Source organism: Mytilus edulis, chromosome 5 (assembly GCF_963676685.1).
Source record: "Mytilus edulis chromosome 5, xbMytEdul2.2, whole genome shotgun sequence".
Classification (NCBI taxonomy): Eukaryota; Metazoa; Mollusca; class Bivalvia; order Mytilida; family Mytilidae; genus Mytilus; species Mytilus edulis.
In genome coordinates, this window is record NC_092348.1 from 48,789,764 (window position 1) to 48,809,369 (window position 19,606).

Sequence of the window (19,606 nt, forward strand, 5' to 3'; positions counted from 1 at the left end):
AGAAATAAAATGAAGAAGTGAGTACATTTGTGAAAAATACAAGAAAGACAAAAAATTGCGACAGGAAAATGAGTGTGACACCAATCATTGGTAACCATACCACATTATTTTTTTAGTCATGTGCACCATTTGCAATCATACCACATCTTCTTATTTTCATAGGCATTTGGCACCATTTGCAATCATACCACATCTTCTTATTTTCATAGGCATGTGTCTCATTGGTAATCATACCACATCTTCTTATTTTCATAGGCATGTGTCTCATTGGTAATCATACCACATCTTCTTATTTTCATAGCCAAATGCCTCATTGGTAATCATATCATATCCTCTTATTTTCATAGCCATGTGTCTCATTGGTAATCATATCATATCCTCTTATTTTCATAGGCATGTGTCTCATTGGTAATCATATCATATCCTCTTATTTTCATAGGCATGTGTCTCATTGGTAATCATACCACATCTTCTTATTTTCATAGCCAAATGCCTCATTGGTAATCATATCATATCCTCTTATTTTCATAGGCATGTGTCTCATTGGTAATCATATCATATCCTCTTATTTTTAGAGCCATGTGTCTCATTGGTAATCATATCACATCTTCTAATTTTCATAGGCATGTGTCTCATTGGTAATCATATCATATCCTCTTATTTTTAGAGCCATGTGTCTCATTAGCAATCATACCACATCTTCTAATTTTTGTTGCCATTGGCTGACCTAATATTTTATGTAGATTTCTTCCAATAACCTTGACCACTTACCCAAAGAGACCATGTGGAAAAAGATTCACACAAGTCTTTTTATTTGGCAAGTCCATTTGTTTCTTTGACTTCATGCATTTGCTATTCAAATATTTTTCAGAATATGCCTTTTTCATTGAGGAACTAGGAAAAATATTGGAATAAATACTCTGTGAAAATGTTTATGATCATACAGAAATGTAATGAGATATACATTGAATGTATATATATTTGAAAGTTATTTGAAATTTGGATAGTTGTTTTAGACCACAAACTCAGGTCAAGAAAAAAATTGACATTCAAAAAAATGGTTTTGTTATTATTATTTAGCAGTGACCTTTTTATAATCATTGAATATGTGGTATATGCTAATTTTATGTTTTCATGAATTCATTTGAAATATTTAACAAAGAGGTAGTGTTTAGTACAATGTACCACTAAAAGGATATGTGTTTAACTTTTTAATTTTCACAATGTTGAGAACCATCTAAGTGTTTCCGATAATTTTGATGATAGTGGATGAATGTTTAAAGTTCAGCAAGGAATAGTTCTTGCAAAAGAGCGACAATTTCATGTAAATATCAATGAATTAGACAACATGCTTACTAGATAAAAAAAAAAGAAGGTAAGCAACAGGTAAAATGGTTAACTAATTTAATCAGATAGCACTATTTTGATGTGAAAACAATCCTAGACTGAACGAATTTAGAAATGGGATATTGCATTGTGGGGTTGTGGATTGATAATATTTCTGATGATGTTGATAAATGTACAATCAGAATTGCAGAGTTATGCTTTGCTGTGAATAATCATTTTTCAATTTTGCATAATATTATCCTTGAAATTGAAAAAATCCTGAATCCTGTAAATACATGGAGGCCGTACATTGACCTATAATGGTTTACTTTTTAAAATTGTTATTTGGATGGAGAGTTGTCTCATTGGCACTCACACCACATCTTCCTATATCTAATTACAAGCATAAACATAACTAAAATGATCAGGCAGGCTGTTATTAAAAACAGCAATTTTCTGTAAATTTGTTCTAAAAAGGTTGCTGTGTTTTCTTTGAAAATCTGTTTTTTTGTAAGAAATGTGTACCATGCTCTGTATCAAACTACTCAGACTTTTTTCATTCAGAGAAAAATATTTTAATACATGTATTGACAACATCAAAAACTTAAACCATATATTAATATAGAAAAAGAATTTACCGTGTAAGGTTATCAATAAAGGGAAGCTGTAGTATTTTAACTCAATAGCGGTCGATGCACTTTTTATAATAAAAACTTGACAAAACAGTTATGGTGTGATATTAAGTCCTTTATTATTCTGTTTTAGAAATTGAAGTCAAATGGTGGCATGATGATCTTTGAATGGAGATTGTTTATAGTATCCAAGACCACCTTCATTATACATCAAATTTATGAAAAATTGGAAGCCTTTTAGAACAATTCTCAAGACATATTCATAACACATGATGTTATAAAAACTGATTGTACATTTATCATAATAATATATCATTTCAATGTGTTTCAAAATTTATTTTGTAAATTTAACCACTGCAGTTATTCATTAATAAACCCAAAAAATAAACTATATCAATGTTTTCTTCTAAACAGGACACTTCAAAATTGACTCCTTCACCTGCCTTGGTTGCTCAAAGAGCCAACCTATAAGCCTTGAAAATGTAATAATACTTTTTTCTATAAAAGAGAGAACATATACTTTATGAACTAGTAATTAAGTGGTTGTTGTTTGTTGCTGTGTTACATATTTGTTTTCTCAATTTCTTTGTGTACATTAATTAGGCGGTAAGTTTTCTTATTTGAATTGTTTTACGTTTGTCATTTTGGAGCCTTAAATAGCTGTATGGGTTTACTCATTGTTGAAGGCCGTACCGTGACATATATACTTGCATATAGTAGTTAATTTCTTTGTCATTTGGTCTCTTGTCAAGAGTTGCCTCACTGGCAATCATACCACATCTTCTTATTTATAGGTAAATTAAATTGAGTTGTCTCCCTTTAAACACAATTAAATCGATTAAATCTGTTACATTGTTTGTATAACTAGAATAAACTAATAATTTTTTTTTTCATAAATAGGTGATCAGTCGTTTTGTTTTATTCTTGGCATTGATATTTTTCATTAAAAGATTTGAGTTAAGCTGGGGTCACACATTCACGATTTTTACTGCCGTCCTTGACAGGACCATTCCCGATTAACATTTGTCAAAAGTCTGATCAAGATCCTGTGAATCGTAGATGGAAATCCCATTTGTATCTTTCGCCAGGTAAAATTTGACCGAGTCTGTCACGACTGCGTCCCGATTCTACCGAATGTAATCCAACAGAGATCAGATAGTGACAAGACAGTGAACCGACACTGACGGAAGTTATCCGTTCGAAAACTGTTGGCATACTCGGGATGATCAGGTACTGTCGGAACGTAATCCTATCACGGTCCACTCTATCGCATTGCAAACGGCTTTGTCTGGTCTCAGTCGTATTGTATTCTGTTATTGTCGGAACTTCTCCAGATCATTCCCTTTCCACAGGACACCGTCCCGAATACACAGAACAATGTTAGGAATTTGATCCGATACAGCAGAATCTGTCACGACATAGGCATGATTGTAATCCGATTAGACAAAATCGGCTGAGTTTCCCCGAATGTTACGGGACACACCTAACTGTCGGGGTGCTTTGCCGAACTATTCGGACCCTTCCCGACCAGTAGGAATCTGTTACGAACTAAAACGACTGCGTTCAGACAATAATAGGACATTCCAGATAATTGAGGATACTAATCCGACTTTTTCACTTTTCGTGTCGTATCGCTGTCTGAACTCAAACGTGAGCAATAATCGGCAATGTGTGAGCCCCGCATTACAGAAAGAAGTAATGCAATTAAGTATCCTTTTGAGTGTTCATTTCCAGACATGAAAATATCTTTTTGTTAGCATGTAAAGAACAATTTATGATTTCAGATACAATTATATAAAACTATTTATATACTTTTTCATGCTTCACTGATTTCTGATAAAAATGAATTAACTGAATGAGTATGTGAGATAAACGTCTTTTATCACTTTGGTTGCAATGAAATACCATGATTTCTTAGTATTTATATGAAAGCAGATATTTCACTTGTGTATTAAACCCTGTAATTACTCGTCTGGTGTCATACAACAAATGGTGACAAGACATTGCATCAAATCAAATGAGAATTTAATAGAAAAAGATAGAATTTCCTTGCATTTTCCACCTAAGAATATACTTTCAAACAAAATTTGTTTTTAGGGGAAAAGGATTGATTGATTAATGCCACTTTCAAAACTATTGTGCTGTCATGAAATTAAGTTTTTAATAGCGGAAGAAGCCACCAACCTTTGGCAAAGATTGGAGTTGAGTACATTTGTCCTGTTTGGGATTCCAACTTTCAATCCTCTTAAACTATTAAGATTTTGTGCCATCTTTTCAAATTTCATAATGTCTTTAAAGAAAAATCTTTTTTTAGAAAATCTTTTGACACTTTCACTTTCAGATTTGTATTTTTCCTAAAAATTTCAAGAAGTTTCACTTTCACTTTATTAACAGGTAATTTTACTTTTCTCTGCAAGAACATTTCATTTTGAAGTTTATGTTTCTTACAATTATCGAAACATTTCAGTTCCTTTTAATAAATTTGACCTCTAGTTAACTCTAGAGGTATGTATGTATTGCAAATATTATTTCTTAAAAATATCAAAAAGTTTCACTTTCATTTTAATATTTTTAAAGTATTGACTTATTTTCAGGTTTTTTTTTTGGAAAAAAAAAAGCATTAAGAAGTTTTACTTTCACTTTCATTTTTATTCAATTATGCACTTCTATATTCAATACCTGTGTAATAATTTTAAATCACTTTTATTTAAACTAATTTACCAAAATTCTCTTTATTAGTGTATGCAAACAATAATTAAGATTTTTAGAATTAGTTTTCTGTTTATATACATGTATAAGTTTGTCTGATCAAGTTTTAACAGGATCTTCAACTTTGTTTATCAAATTCTAATATTTTATGATATTTAAGTCTAAATACAGTATATGTTTTAAGGATACAGCAATATAACACAAATAACCAAACACCTTTTTCATTTAAAGTTCTTAACAAAAAAAGGTGTAAATATTTCCAGTTCTTCTCAAGTTTTGTCTCAAAGTAGTGAGTATATTAGACTAGAAACTATCAAAAACTTATAGGTATAAGCAATCAGTTTTTTTTTTATTTAGTATTCATGTGTTGGCATAAATTTTCAGATGTCTGAGACTCAGAATGATCAGCTTAAAAAAAGCTAGAGTTATCTCCCATAGAACATTACTGCAGTTTTGATAGCATGAGGTGGTAACATTTTTCCCTTTTTCAAATTTCAGTGTATCAGAAAGACTGAATATGAGAACCCCTAGTATGTTCCAAAAACAAAGTCTGCTTAAAAGGTACTGTGCTTTTCTGTAGTTGAATGAAGATAAAATCATATGTTGTGTTAACATAATTTATTTTATTTTAAAATAGTACTATACTCATGCTATCAATTTGATCTGCAAAATTGTTTTATGTTCTTTAAAATACCTGAGTAAATGAGTGGGTTATATATATTTGGGCAGACATTGTATTTTCTCAATTCCAGTATATATCTGTTAGCCTGTCACAAAACTTTGGCAACATTACCTATTTAGCAGCTAGGAATCACTGAACATAACAAATTTAACAGAATTATTATTTTTCAATGTTTCTGTCCTTTAATTTTTTCTTTGGATTGTTGTTTGCAGTTTCCCATTGAAAAACACATATATTTTATCCTTTTAAAATTATTGGGAAGTCTTACTCAATGAAAAATCTGGAAACAAGGGAACAAAAATAAAAAACAAGACAGAATTACTTTATACCAAGTGTTGTTGTACATCTCCTATTTTATGTTGTGATGTTTGCAGGATGCTTTGTTTTTTTATGCCTCAACTAGGGGAATTATGTATTTCCATCTGTGCATCCCTTCTTCCGTCAGTCTGTCCCACTTCAGGTTAAAGTTTTTGGTCAAGGTAGTTTTTGATGAAGTTGAAGTTCAATCAACTTGAAACTTAGTACACATGTTCCCTATTATATGATCTTTCTAATTTTAGTTTCAAATTAGAGTTTTGACCCCAATTTCATGGTCCACTGAACATAGAAAATGACAGTGCAAGTCCGACATCCATGTTCTATGGACACATTCTTGGTTTAAACTTTAAAGCTTGATGGTTACAAGTTAATGTATGTGCATAAGTGTTGTATAAGAGATAACGATACTAAAAATAACCCATTTATTTTGAGGATAAGATAATGTCATGTTCAGAGATACATATACTAAAATAACTTATTTATTTTGGGGATAAGATAATATTTCAAAGTACAAAGTATTCATACAATTATATATAATTAAGTTAAAAGTATGCATAAAAAGACTTATTGAAACAGACATCTACTGATGGTATTTGAAAAGATGTGGGAATAATATGAATTATAATGGACATTGCTTAAGTCTGTCAAGTTTTGTGATGTATGAATATATAATGGTGCGTCCATTGTTTAAGATGCTATCACATGACTTGTCTATTTTAACTACCGTAGACAAGTTTTAGTCTACTAAGTATCATGTTGATAAGCTGAAGATCTATAGTAAAAAACAGGTCTGTCTGTCAGTGCTCAGATAGTGTGTCTTCTCTAGTTTCATTTAAACCACTTAGGAGTTCAGTGATGAAACAGAGTGCCGACTTCATTTGGAATCGAGTTCTGACTAGAGTAGATGGGATTGACATTCTCATATATAACACCTGTTATGATTGGATATAGCTTTCCTGCCATAAGAACTCGAAAAGCCCTGGGTTGTGGCAGGGTTCTTTGAGATTGACTCGATATCCCGGATGTTATGACGTCAATCCAATCAAATTTGAAATTAACATATTCATATTAGGGGCCTTACTCTTCAAAATTATTTACCGTTCATATGGAACTCTAGTCAGAACTTGGGTTCCAAAATGAAGTCGGCCAGTGTGGTAATTCACCAGGACTAGATGGTGTTCTGTGTACAAAAAAGAGAAACATTCATTGAAAATTATTGAGTAAAAGGCTATTATGACTTGGACATCCCTGTACATATGTTTTACATGTGTTTTAAAATTATTTCCTGATTAATTTTGATATTGAAATGAAATTTACTTTTTTACATGCTATATATAGGTCTACAAGATTTGTAATATTTGTTAGAAAATAAAACACTTATAGCAAGTCAACATGATAAAATATGTGAATCATAAAAATAACTGAAAACATAACTCATTTGTATGCTAACTTGATTATCAGCATCTGTTATTCATTTAATTCAATATGATGGTCTGTTGATAACTATCTTTTGACACTTTTGATGTCACTTTTGTGGTTCCATTTTTTTCAAGGGTATAGTCATCCTTCCATCAGCCAATGCTTTTGTACTGCCATTTATGATATAAATGATAAATACTTATCTCATTATTTTGGTAAGTAAACCATGAAATTATATCGAATAGAAAAAATTACATCTACCAAACAAGGCTTCATCCAAGTAGCCTGTAATGTGTATGAACATCTTTTTAGAGAGGAAAAATTATAAAAAAAGAATTAATGAAGATATGAAAAATATGTCCCTTTCCCTTTAAACCACAATACAGTGGATCAGGGACTGCTAATAAGTCGAAATAGACAGATTAAGCTGCTTTATTTCAGCATTAACCTTCAATCATTAAACTTTATCAGCAGTTGGCTTCCAAACTTGAAGTTAGGTTAACCTGGTGCAGGCTTTTTTGAAGAACTGCATTAGTGATTGACTTCCTGTATTTTACACTGATGTCAACAAGTGCAAGATAGATTCAGATATATATGCAAATCAAGCTAGGCTAAATATACCATTTTTGTGGTTATCAAAAATACTTGAAATCTGTGGTTTTAACTTCCAGACATATCTAATCAGGTATAAAAAATAATAATGCTGTTCACTGCTTTGAGAAAATCCTAAAATCGTATTGAAAGGTGATATGAGTAAGATGCTTTGGGCATTGAATGAGAATAAAGTGTTTAAAGGCAGGTATCAAATCTTTCTCCTCTTTCCTAGTCTTTATATACTATTCAATCTTCCTTGTCTGTACTACAAGGTTATTTACTGAAGGATACATGTATCAGGGTCATTAGTGTTATATACATGTATGAAGGTCATATATGATTATATATTAACAAAATGTAAAGCCTTTTAATGAAGTACACATTTGTTTCAATTTTGTATGTAATAATTTGAGTATTGTTTGAATCTAAATTGTGTTGCCATAAATATTCAATATATAATACAAAAATAATAAGTCATATATGTTTGTTGTTAAATCAGAACATATGCCACATGAAGAAGTCATTGTCATGCTCTTTGCACATAAAAAAAAAATGCATGCAACAACTGAGGGGTTCATCATACTAGCGTGTTGCAAATTAAAATGGTTGTCCTATTCAATATGTTAACCTTGTTTTGAACTGAGAGTTGAAATGGCCTGCATTTTGATCTGGATTTCTCTCTTTTAGAAACTTCTTATTGTAAACACTGTTTATTTGTTCTTGTCTTCAATATGCGTGAAATATTTGCCACTGGAAATTAAGCAAATCAAGGGAGGATTTTATAACTTACTATGCAGTAAGGGTTTTGCTAATTGTTGAAGGTCAAACTGTGAAATATAGTTGTAACATCCTATGTCATTTGGACTGTGAAGTGTTAATATTCTACATCACCTCGTTATAAATTCAATCAATTAGATTAAAACATTGCATGTATATTTCAATGTTGGTAGTTCATTTTGTTTTTGATGATTACAACCCATCTTTGCTAGCCAAGGGTTACGATCCACACCCGTTCTCTTGTGAAGAGAATGGGTGTGGATGGTAACCCTTGGCTAGTGAAGATCATTACAACCAATCTGTCTCCTTTTTAAGTCATACATAAAAAAAGGTCAGAAGTGAGAGGTGAGGGTACTATAACTCATTTGGTCAATATTTGAATTGTTACCAAACAACCACAAGAAGGGAAGAGCGGACACAAGGGGTGCTTTTCTACACCTGTCTGAATTAAAAGGGGATCTCTGGAACTTTTCTTCCGAAAATATTAAAATGACCAATTGGTCACTAGATTGGTGTGGCCTGTTCAACATGGCCTGTTGTACAGCCAATTTTCTGGGTAATTCCTGGTTTAATAATGCTGTTCTGTATTATGACACCTTCTGTTTATCGTATAAAGAAGAATAATCGTGCACTAAGTTCAAAATAACATAGGATGAATAGAAGGTGTGTGTGTGTGTGTACCATGGTGTATTATCCAAAATGTGTAAACATATATAAAACACCTTCTCTTTAATGTCTTATTATAATCTGTAAGTCGTAAATTACATAGCATACACTGTTAAAAATAACATAGGATTAATTATCTAAGGTGTGTTTTAAGTAATAAGATATAGTGCACAAGTCAAAAATAGCCTAATAATAATTGTCCAGTTATGTATAGGAATATAATTATATAACAATTAAATAGGATATAATTTGTAGTATACATAGTTTACTGACTTCATATTCTAATAACAATAGAAAAAGAAGTGAAAGCATATAATTTTACTCTTACAGCATGTATTTGGTATTCAATTATTTATTGTTGTTAAATACTTTAAAAGAGGGTTATTTTTGTGTAACAAGTTTTGTCATTTTTATTTCATGTGCAGCCTTGTATAAGATTCGTTATTCAATGTGTTTCGTGAAATCGGTAAAATCAACATGCAAGAAATTTTTAATTGTTCATTCATTGTGAAATATCAGTTATATTTCGCGTTCTTCCATGTAGATACGTCTCCTCCCCTTTATGCCCCTCTTAAAAGTTTGATCTCTGTAAAAAATATACTACATCCTTGATGATTTCTTCAAATTACAGGATAAAATGAGTAAAATTGAATAATTATATATTTAAAAGTGCAATAGGAAGACGACAAGGAATTTAATATAAGTATAACATTTTATGGCTTTTCCTTATGTTTTCCTGTTATTTATAATATAGATCAAAATAAATTAAAAAAAAAAAATAAAAAAACAGTACGTGATATAGGATGTATTTAGGGTTTTAAAATGATATATTTAGATGAGGGGTTTCCCTAATTGTCTTTTCCTTTTCAGTAGCATAATAAAAGTTTCCTTTAAATTTGTATGAATTCCATCAAAATAAAGTCAAATGTCAAATTCTGGGACAGGAAATTTAAATGAAAAAAATTGAGAATCATGTGATTTTGAACAATTACCGGTAAATAGGGATTGTTTGTTTGAAACGGAAACATTTTAACAAAGGTGGGATAGTGGAATTAATTAAAAGTGAAAGAGGAATTAATTATTCAAATTATTAAGGATTATTAAAGTGCTAAAATTAGATTTTTTTTCATACTTCCCACTTCGGTTAAAATGTAGAACTGATAAAAAATTCTGTTTTTAAAGAGGATGCAACTTCCTAACATTGTATGAAATTAGGGTAAAAATTTGAAGTGGTTACAGGAAAAAGAATGGAAAAAATTGCATCATATGATAACAATAGTATAGATAGGGATATTGTTATGTAGGAAATTTTTTTATTGGAATATTGAAGAGGAAAAAGTTTATTAAAGGAAGAACATTTTGAAAAATAAAAACTAAAGTATTTGTTTCAAGAGACAGTTCCTCCTAAACTATAATTAAATTACCTTTTATTCGTTGATTTGATAGTTGTATAAAGAGTATCTCCTCAGATAGATAAATCCAATGGAAACAAATTTACCATTTTTCAACAGATTTTTTTCCTTTATTGACATTTTCAAAAAAATGTAGTAAGTTTTTTTACACTAGTTTTAGTGAGAGTTCAAATCAGTGTATTTTATTTGAATACAAAATTTGCAGTACCCAGCTTTAAGCAGAAATATTGCAGTGACTTGCATTTGTTAGCCCAATTATTTGTTTATGTTCAAGATAATGCAACTTCTAATTGGATGATGCAGTATATTGAAAGCTTTTCCATTTAGGTTAATTAATTGAAATTAAGAACTATTGATCTATTTATTTAATAAACATTGCATCCACTTCATTTGAACTTTGGTGGTTAGTTGTCTCTTTGGCAATCATACCACATCACCATAATTTTTTATGCCCCACTAAATGGCATTATGTTGTTTGGTCTGCATCTATTTGTTCTACTGTATGTTCATTCCTCCGTTTGTCCATCTGTCCTGCTTCAGGTTAAAGTTTTTGGTCCAGGTAAATTTTGATGAAGTCGAAGTCCAATCAACTTAAAATTTAGTAAACCTTAAATTAGAGTTTTGACCTCAATTTCATGGTCCACTGAACATAGAAAATGATAGTGTGAGTGCACCATGGACACATTCTTCATATTATATGTAAAACTATCATCCATATTTTAGGTCCAAAGTTTTGTGAAAATTACCCTTTTCTCTTGTTGCTTAGATGCCTATTTGTAGACAAATACTTCACCTCCTAGTTATAAGAATGTGGGTAATTAAAATTAAAAAAAATAAATAATAGAGACTGACAAAAAAAATTGTGGCAAAAAACAATTAAAGGACACCTACAGTACATTTTTGCGCCTGTCCCAAGTCAGGAGCCTCTGGCCTTTGTTAGTCTTGTATTATTTTAATTTTAGTTTCTTGTGTACAATTTGGAAATTAGTATGGCGTTCATTATCACTGCACTAGTATATATTTGTTTAGGGGCCAGCTGAAGGACGCCTCTGGGTGCGGGAATTGAACATTGAAGACCTGTTGGTGACCTTCTGCTGTTGTTTTTTTCTATGGTCGGGTTGTTGTCTCTTTGGCACATTCCCCATTTCCATTCTCAATTTTATTAAAATACTACAAAATATACATTTAAAAACTTAAGACTATACAGAGCAACATGAACAGTGAACACCATGTAATAAACCAAAAACTTGGGGTTATTATAGGTTTTCAAGAATGGTAAGCAGGTCCTGCTCCACATGTTATCATATATACTCATCTTATTGCCCAGGATAAGTTCACATTCTGTGATGAATCTCAAGCAATAATGTCAAGGAAAAAAGAAAATGTTTTATTTATTTATTTATTCATGAAATGCACATTGCTATTTCACGAAATTTTCCTTTCATCTTTCTGACTGATAATTTCCTTTCTCAGCAGGGTCAAGTGATATGAAAAATTATTGCTAGAAACTAAGAGGGCATGTGGCGTTGCTAATGAAATTGACAATGTTGTCCTAGGTAAAATAGCAAGAAACAGATTATAATTGGTCATCTCAACTCGATTGCTTTTCTCACTTTCGCCGTACCGGCTCAAGCGAGAAAACGAATCTCGTTGAGACGATCAACGATAATCTATAATTATTTAAAGCAGTTATGGTTCAATGACCATAAGCAACAACTGGTTGTTCTTATTTCATTTTTCACCAAAAAACTAAAGAATTTCATGGCTTAAAGGGATGCTTAACTTTTTCAGGCTTTCATCATTCACCAAGAATTTAGTGTTGAGTACTTTTTATTCATTCATTCTTTTCTCTTCTCTATCTTCATTCATGCTATGTGTCTGAAAATTCCCCTGTTATGTATAAGAACAGAGTTTATAATTTTCTCAAACTATTGCCAGAGAAATTGAATTTTAATCAAGAATAAATCAATAGAAACAAGTGCATGTACTTAAACCATGCCTGTACATCCTTTCTATTTTATATATATACTATTACTGGTGTACCGTAGACATTAAACCTGTCACATAAGTACATGTATATCCGATTTCTCATGTCCTGGTATTTTAAAATTTAAGATACAAATATAGATTATTACATTAAAGATTGAAAACATTAAGCACTTTCAATTTTATAATGTGTTTTTTTGTGATGCATAGGAAACAATATTCCATATATTGGGGTCTGGGTTGGGTAAATAAGGTAGAGAAAATGACAAAAAAAATCAAGAATAGAGAAAAATAAGCAAAATATAATTAAAGACTTTGGTGATAAATTATAAAGAATAGATAATAATGAGCAAACAAATGACGAATAGAGAAAAGTAAGAAAATTTTAAAGAGTACTGTACAGAAACTATGGACCCAAAACATTTGAACAGAAATGCCTGCACATTTTACTGAGTGTATATTAACTGAGACAATTAACTGAGACAATATTTATAGTAACTGTATATAATAAAATCTGTTATTTTTTAATCTGCAGTAATATTTTACAAAAAAGTAATAAAGTATTCGAACAAATGCACACAAAAAGGAGTCTAAATTAGTTTCAATTTTTTCAAAGAAAAAAAACCCCTTGTAGTAAATACATATTATACCTAAAATTTTTTCTTGATAATTATATATTTTGTGTTGCATGTTGATGCGACCGGAATTTAAATGCATTTGATAGGTAGATGTACATGTCATTTTGCAGAAAGATAATGACATTATAATGAAAGAATTTCTTTGTCCTATGTGCAGTAAATACCTAGCATATTTCTTGATGCATTATATAAAACATACACTTGCTTGAAACATGAACATGTAAAATGTGTATGGCTTGCATGGGTTTTCTGCTTGCATCATAAATTAAACATTTGAGTCATAAAATTCCAAAAAAAATAATGTGCAATTTTTGACAAAGAGTTGCATGTTTATTTTTAATATTATCTCATAGTCATAACTTAGTAACAGTTTTCCAGTTTTCCAAAATGTGTAGGAACAAATAATTGAGCAAAATTTTATTTCTGGTGCTTATTTCATTGACATACTCATTCCTAAACTCACCATTTAAGGCTACCTACATTGAATATTCTCTGCAGGGGACATTTTGGAAAAGAAACTCGCCATTTAAGGCTATATACATGAATATTCTTTGCAGGGGACATACAAAAAGAAAGACATTTAATTAGTGTAATTTGGAATACATATATATGATCTAGTATCTAGGAATAGACTTATATGTCTTTGTTCTTGATGAACATATATAATATAACCCATATATATTATCTACAAAACATTGAAATGACCTTGATTTAATTGAATTTGGATTTTTCCAGGGTTTTTACCCTTTACATGTTATTGCCTTTTAAATCATGTATGTACTAATATAAACAAGTAAAGTCGTTGACAATGACATAAACAAAGAGAAGATATATTTAAAAAGCCACAGACTAAATATATCTGATAAGCAATAAGAAATAAGAAATATTTTAAGACAGATATACAATGTCCATTGTACCAGACAGTCAACACCGCAGTATTCGACCTGGGCGGGGAAAATACATATTAAAAAGATATGATTTAACGTTATGTTAAAAGGAAGAGATTGTGGTGATATGTACTAGACATGATAGGTTGAAGGAAGTAATGGATATGTAGGTTTTGATGGACATATGTACTAAAAGTGTTTTGGTTTACCTTATTGATTTTTCCAGGGAAAGATAAATTTAAATTCTGTTGTTTGAGTATTTGCTAGGAAAAGGAAGGAAAAATGTTGACCCAGAATTTCATAAATTAGGAAGAGGGAACTTAACACAAATTAAAACATTTTCTGAATTTTAAAATTGAATTAGGATTTGACAAAATAAATACAATAGATCCTGAGGGTTTTGTTGTGGTGTTTTTTTGTTTTTTTTTAATGGAATTAATTAGTAGGCAATTTCCTATTAAAGTTTTTATATTTTTATTTTTTAAAAATTGATTTGCTTTAATTAAGATTAAAAAAAAAACCAACACAAATGTTTGATTGATTTGGTCTAAAATATTGCAATATATTTTATACGGTAGTTGTAAATTTGCAGATTGTTAAATTGAAATAAATAGTGTATGTAAAGAAACCACAGATTTATTCAGTGGCGGATCCAGGTGGGGGGTTGGAACCCCCCCTTTTTTTTGGCTGATCAATGCATTTGAATGGGAGCATATAGTTGAAACCCCCCCCCCCCCCTTTACTCTGGGTTGGGACCCCCCCCTTTTTAAAATGGCTGGATCCGCCACTGTTATTGGTCTGTCTGTCTGTCATCACTGACTAGTTTTTCAAGACAGATTAATGATCAAATTCTGAACTCTAACATAAAAGACTTTGGACAAGTTTGTTTAGCTGAAGAAATATATTAAAGAGAAAGTAATATTTTTTGGGGGGTTGTACATGTATCTTATATACACAAGTGCCTCATTCCATTCTTCAAGACATATTGAAGGAATTGTTCTTTTTTGGTATATAAAAAAGCTGCAACCTTACCATGTTTTTCGCATGTCATACTTTGTAAACACCCACTCTGATTGTAAAAAAACAACCACTCTGTTTTAAAAAAAGATGCATTATCAAGATGTTCCATTTCTTGATTGACAACATTCTTGTTATGTTTAGAAGATGTGCTCTTTGGCAAACAATCAGCATTTCCATTGGAACCAACTGTGCTCCATTTTTGGTCAGACTTGTTCCCTCATTTGTATGAGGCAGACTTCATAAAAGAGTTTCTAAAGAAGAATGAAAACAGCTAGCAATAGGAAGTAACTTCAGATTCTGCTATACATATGATGTCTTCTCACTAAATTATTCAAACTTTGGTGGCTTATAATGTTGAATGCATCTATCTAACTAAATAACATAAAGGATACAAGCAATACAATTGAGTTCGCTTCATGCATTGATCCACATCTTCAAGTAATTGATAATGAGGAAAGAATGGGAACAAAATTTTACGACAAAAGATATGATTTCAGCGTCCCAATTATGAAATTTTCAAATCTTTCTAGCAACATTTCATTTTTGCCATTGTATTGTCAGTTTGTTTAAGACTGATGACTATAAATTTGATATCTTCGCCTCTCCTTGAGAAGCTTTTTCCATTTTAAGAAATTTATTGTGTTTTGTTGACCTTTTACCTATGAATTTCATTCACTAATTGTTAACAATTTTAGATACTTATGTAATCATTTATAATGACTATTTTAAGTTCTGTGGCAGTTGAACCAACATTTTTTTGGAATTCACCTTTTTTTTTGCGATCACAAGTTTTATTTATAGAACTATTAAATATTCTGAAATGGTACACACATAACAGCAAGAAATTTTAAGAAGTTGGCATATGTTTTAAGATGTTTTAAGATATGTTTTAACATGTGTTTTAAGATGTTTGCACATATGCTGTGGACTCATTTATGTGCTATCATTAAAGACTGTACGTCAACCTCTGATTCTTTATTCAGTTGATTTGTTGGGTTACTGTCTCTTTAGTATTATGTTCTTAGGTTCTACTAAAAATGCTCAGTTACGACATTTTTGTTTAAATTTATTAATATGTGAATAACTTGATGTCTATAACGAAAATGTTTCATTGTTTTCTTTTTTTCTTTCAGAAAATCAAGCAGTAGTCCTACATCCTCAAAGCCTATGGCAACAAAAACCCAGTCAGATTTAGAAACAGATGCTTCAGGGTCCATACCAGATATCTCTGTTAAATCTGGAGAAAAAGGACCCTCAAACCCACCAGACCCTAAAAAATCCAAATCTGATGTAAGATTGCTTATAAGGTTTTTAACTAGTATTATAATTGTTTTGTTAAGCTGGCAAGGAACTCGCTTTAGAAATGGTTAGAAATTGTTTAAAAACAATTAAACAACAATAAACATGTATACAAGAAACACTGTTAAAACCATAAATTGCATTGTTTGTTTTAAAAAACTTAGAATGTTTGAAGTGTAAAAAAAAAAAGAAATAAGAAGTGATCAAACTGACTTTGATCGAAAACTATCATTGATTCTGATTGACACAACATTAAAAACACTCAGGAACAAAAACATTAGGATTTTTTTTTATACAAACCCATATTTTTCCATTTCTTAATTAGGTATATTTTTCAACAGATATTATTGCTATCCAATTTTGGATCTTTAAGGTGGTACCCAACACTTTCACTAAAATTAATTTGGCTCGTTTAATTTTCATAAAATTTTGTCAAAGTATTTACTTTGACCCTTTAACAAAAATATAAATTTTTCAAAAATTTTGAACCAACCGTTTTGTCAGAAAAATTACACTGGTGATATAGCAGTTTGACAAACCCCAATTTTAATCATTGAGAAGCTTAATATTCCTTTTACAACACAATGTAATTAAAACATTTAGCTGACTTTACAGAGTTGTCTGCCTGTAGTGTTAGGTATCACCTTAAAATGACCTTTCTCACTTTGATATAACAATTACTTATTTAGTATTATACTGTCTGTTTTATAGTTAGAGACTGATGCCAAAGGCTCTTCAAGTGAAAGTACACCAAAGTTATCTACCAGTACAGATGGCTCAGTGGAAATTGAGCATAAAAGTTCTGGAGGTAATTCTAAGCACATTGAAGAATTCCAAATTTAATGCATGTAGAATAGGAGATATATTTAACATTGACAAGATGACAACACAAAAAAATCAAAAAGTTGTCCAAGACACCACAAAAACCACTAAAGTGCTCAGGTCTGAGAGAAACTGATCTGGGCTTGGCAGTCTATGTCTTATGAAAGTCATGTCAATCAAATATCCAGACTTTCCCTTTTTCTGATTTTTTACAAAACCTGACCTGTAACCTGGAGTAGTAGTTTCTGAAGTGTGTTCAAATTATAAACAAGGTCTGTAGTGATATTCCCATTGGTTAACATGGTTTTTTGGAAGTTCAAGACTACAAGAGCCAGACAAAAAAGTGATGTCTTACTCTTTAGAATTACCATTATTTCTACAATTTCAAATTTCAAAGTTCAAATTCGATAGCCATTTGAGACAAATAGTATAGGTCATAATATTAAGACCCCTGCATCCTAATGTTATAAAAAAAATAAATGTTGATTCAAAACCTTGCAAAGATCCATAGTTTCAAACAAACAAACTACTATGATTATAACAATGACCTCAGAATTTTATGTTCATCTTATTTCAGTATTTGGAGGACTAACTAAACTGTTTTTTGGTAAAAGTGCAAAAGTACCCAACATGCAAGTGGGAGACAAGAATGTAATGCACATTGGTCGCCATTTTGATGACAGTGATGATGATGATTATATGCCAGATAGCTCATATGATAAAACATATCAACCACCTAGTAAGTATGAATAGATTGAATTCAAAACATTTTTTTTTTCATAATTCACTGTATGGTATGGGTTTTACTCATTGTTAACGGTTGTAAGGTGACCTCTATTTGCTTATTTGCTTACGTCCATGTCATTTGGCCTCTGGTGGAAAGTTGTCACACTGGCAATCATACCACATTTATATTGATGGACATATTTTACATATATTTCAACATCAGCTATAGTAATAGTTACTCTTTACTATAAATTTATTCTTGGTTTAATAAATTTCCTGAATTCCTGCTTCTATTCTACTTATGATCCAAGGACAACGGAAATCTGTTTCGTTAAAGTTTAAAAAAAAAAAAAAAAAAGGAATTTTTTTTTCAGTTTTGAAAATTGGTTGAATAAAGTTATTGATTTGCCATATATTCGTATTTTGCATATTTGAGATAATTTAGAAGAAATGGAAAAATTTCCTTCTATTTTGACCATATCGATTTGTGGTAAGATGATCCATTTCATGCAGTCTTAAACACTTGATTGGTTCCTTTGTGCTACCTTCTTATGTGATATAAGTAAGAGGAGGGGTCTGAGGGGTCCTGTTCCCGAAATCCCAGGCTTTAAAACATGAAATCCAGATGTCCCGAATTTATAGAAATTTAAATCCCGTCAATTTTGAAAAAAGAATTCCCAAAGCCTGTAAGGATCAATCCCTAAATCCCGAGCTTAAAAACACCAGATCCAGATGTCACAAAAAAGGTCCTGCCCCGCCTCAAGTAAGATGGTTTTATTTCCAATATGAAAATAACACTATAAATTTTGTGCGTTGGAAGCGCTTTTCTGGTTTAACCTTTATCAGGATCACTAAAACCCAAATTTTTGAAAGGTATGAATGTATAAATACTTGAGGAGCTATATAACTAAAGAGACCTTGTTTAGAATGTTATTTTACCATTGGATATGCTATATTTATTCTGATGTCAGGAGCTGTGAGGACATTTATGGAAATATCAGTTCTATAAATGGTTAAATGAAAGATAAACCACTGAATGTGAAAAAGAAATTCAGTTCAAACAGGAAAATATACAAAAATCACCCAAGTTCAGACAAAGCAATCAGAAAAGTTAGGAAGCTTTTGTTTATTGTTCATTGACCATTTTTCCTGAGCATAATAAATGGTGAAAAAAGGACCTCATATTAGAATTTTTAAATTTTTTTTACAGGTAATGCAAGACCACCAACAAAATTAGAAATAGATAAAATAGCTTCAAAAATACATGGTGACTATCGTAATTTAGGGAGACAGCTGAAAGTACCCTATAATGCAGTAGAGCAAGTTGTGGAGGACTATAAAAAAGAAGGAATGCATGAAGTTACATATCAGATGGTCAAAAAGTGGCAAGAACTAAACGGAGATGCTGCAACTAATGTTGTTTTATCAAATGCTTTACATAAAATGAGGAGAGACGACTTGTCCAGATTTTTAAGATTTTAAAATACTTGTTATTCATTTTTGTATACGTAAATAGACATTTCATTAAGCATTAATATTTGTGTGAAGAGAGTGCTTACTACAAGAGAATGTATGGGAGTACTGGTTTATAGTATTGTGTGAACAGGAACTCATATGTTGTTGTTTTTATGTAAATATATGCATACTAATATTTAATTCATTATAAGAAGAAGAAAATAAAATTGTAAAGAAA

General features: G+C 30.8%; 1 protein-coding gene across 2 annotated transcripts in view; it reads left to right on the top strand.

Annotated features, from left to right (window-relative positions):
• LOC139523841 (uncharacterized) overlaps positions 1-19,606 on the top strand; it is a 35,722-nt gene extending 16,116 nt beyond the window's left edge. The window contains exons 13-17 of one of the 2 annotated variants that reach the window (XM_071318170.1): positions 5,166-5,228; positions 16,200-16,356; positions 17,077-17,173; positions 17,765-17,926; positions 19,124-19,606. In XM_071318170.1, coding sequence (XP_071174271.1) covers positions 5,166-5,228; positions 16,200-16,356; positions 17,077-17,173; positions 17,765-17,926; positions 19,124-19,395 — 751 coding nt within the window. In that variant the 3' untranslated portion in view covers positions 19,396-19,606. The remainder of the gene's footprint in view (positions 1-5,165; positions 5,229-16,199; positions 16,357-17,076; positions 17,174-17,764; positions 17,927-19,123) is intronic. The other variant, XM_071318171.1, reaches the window with a different exon arrangement.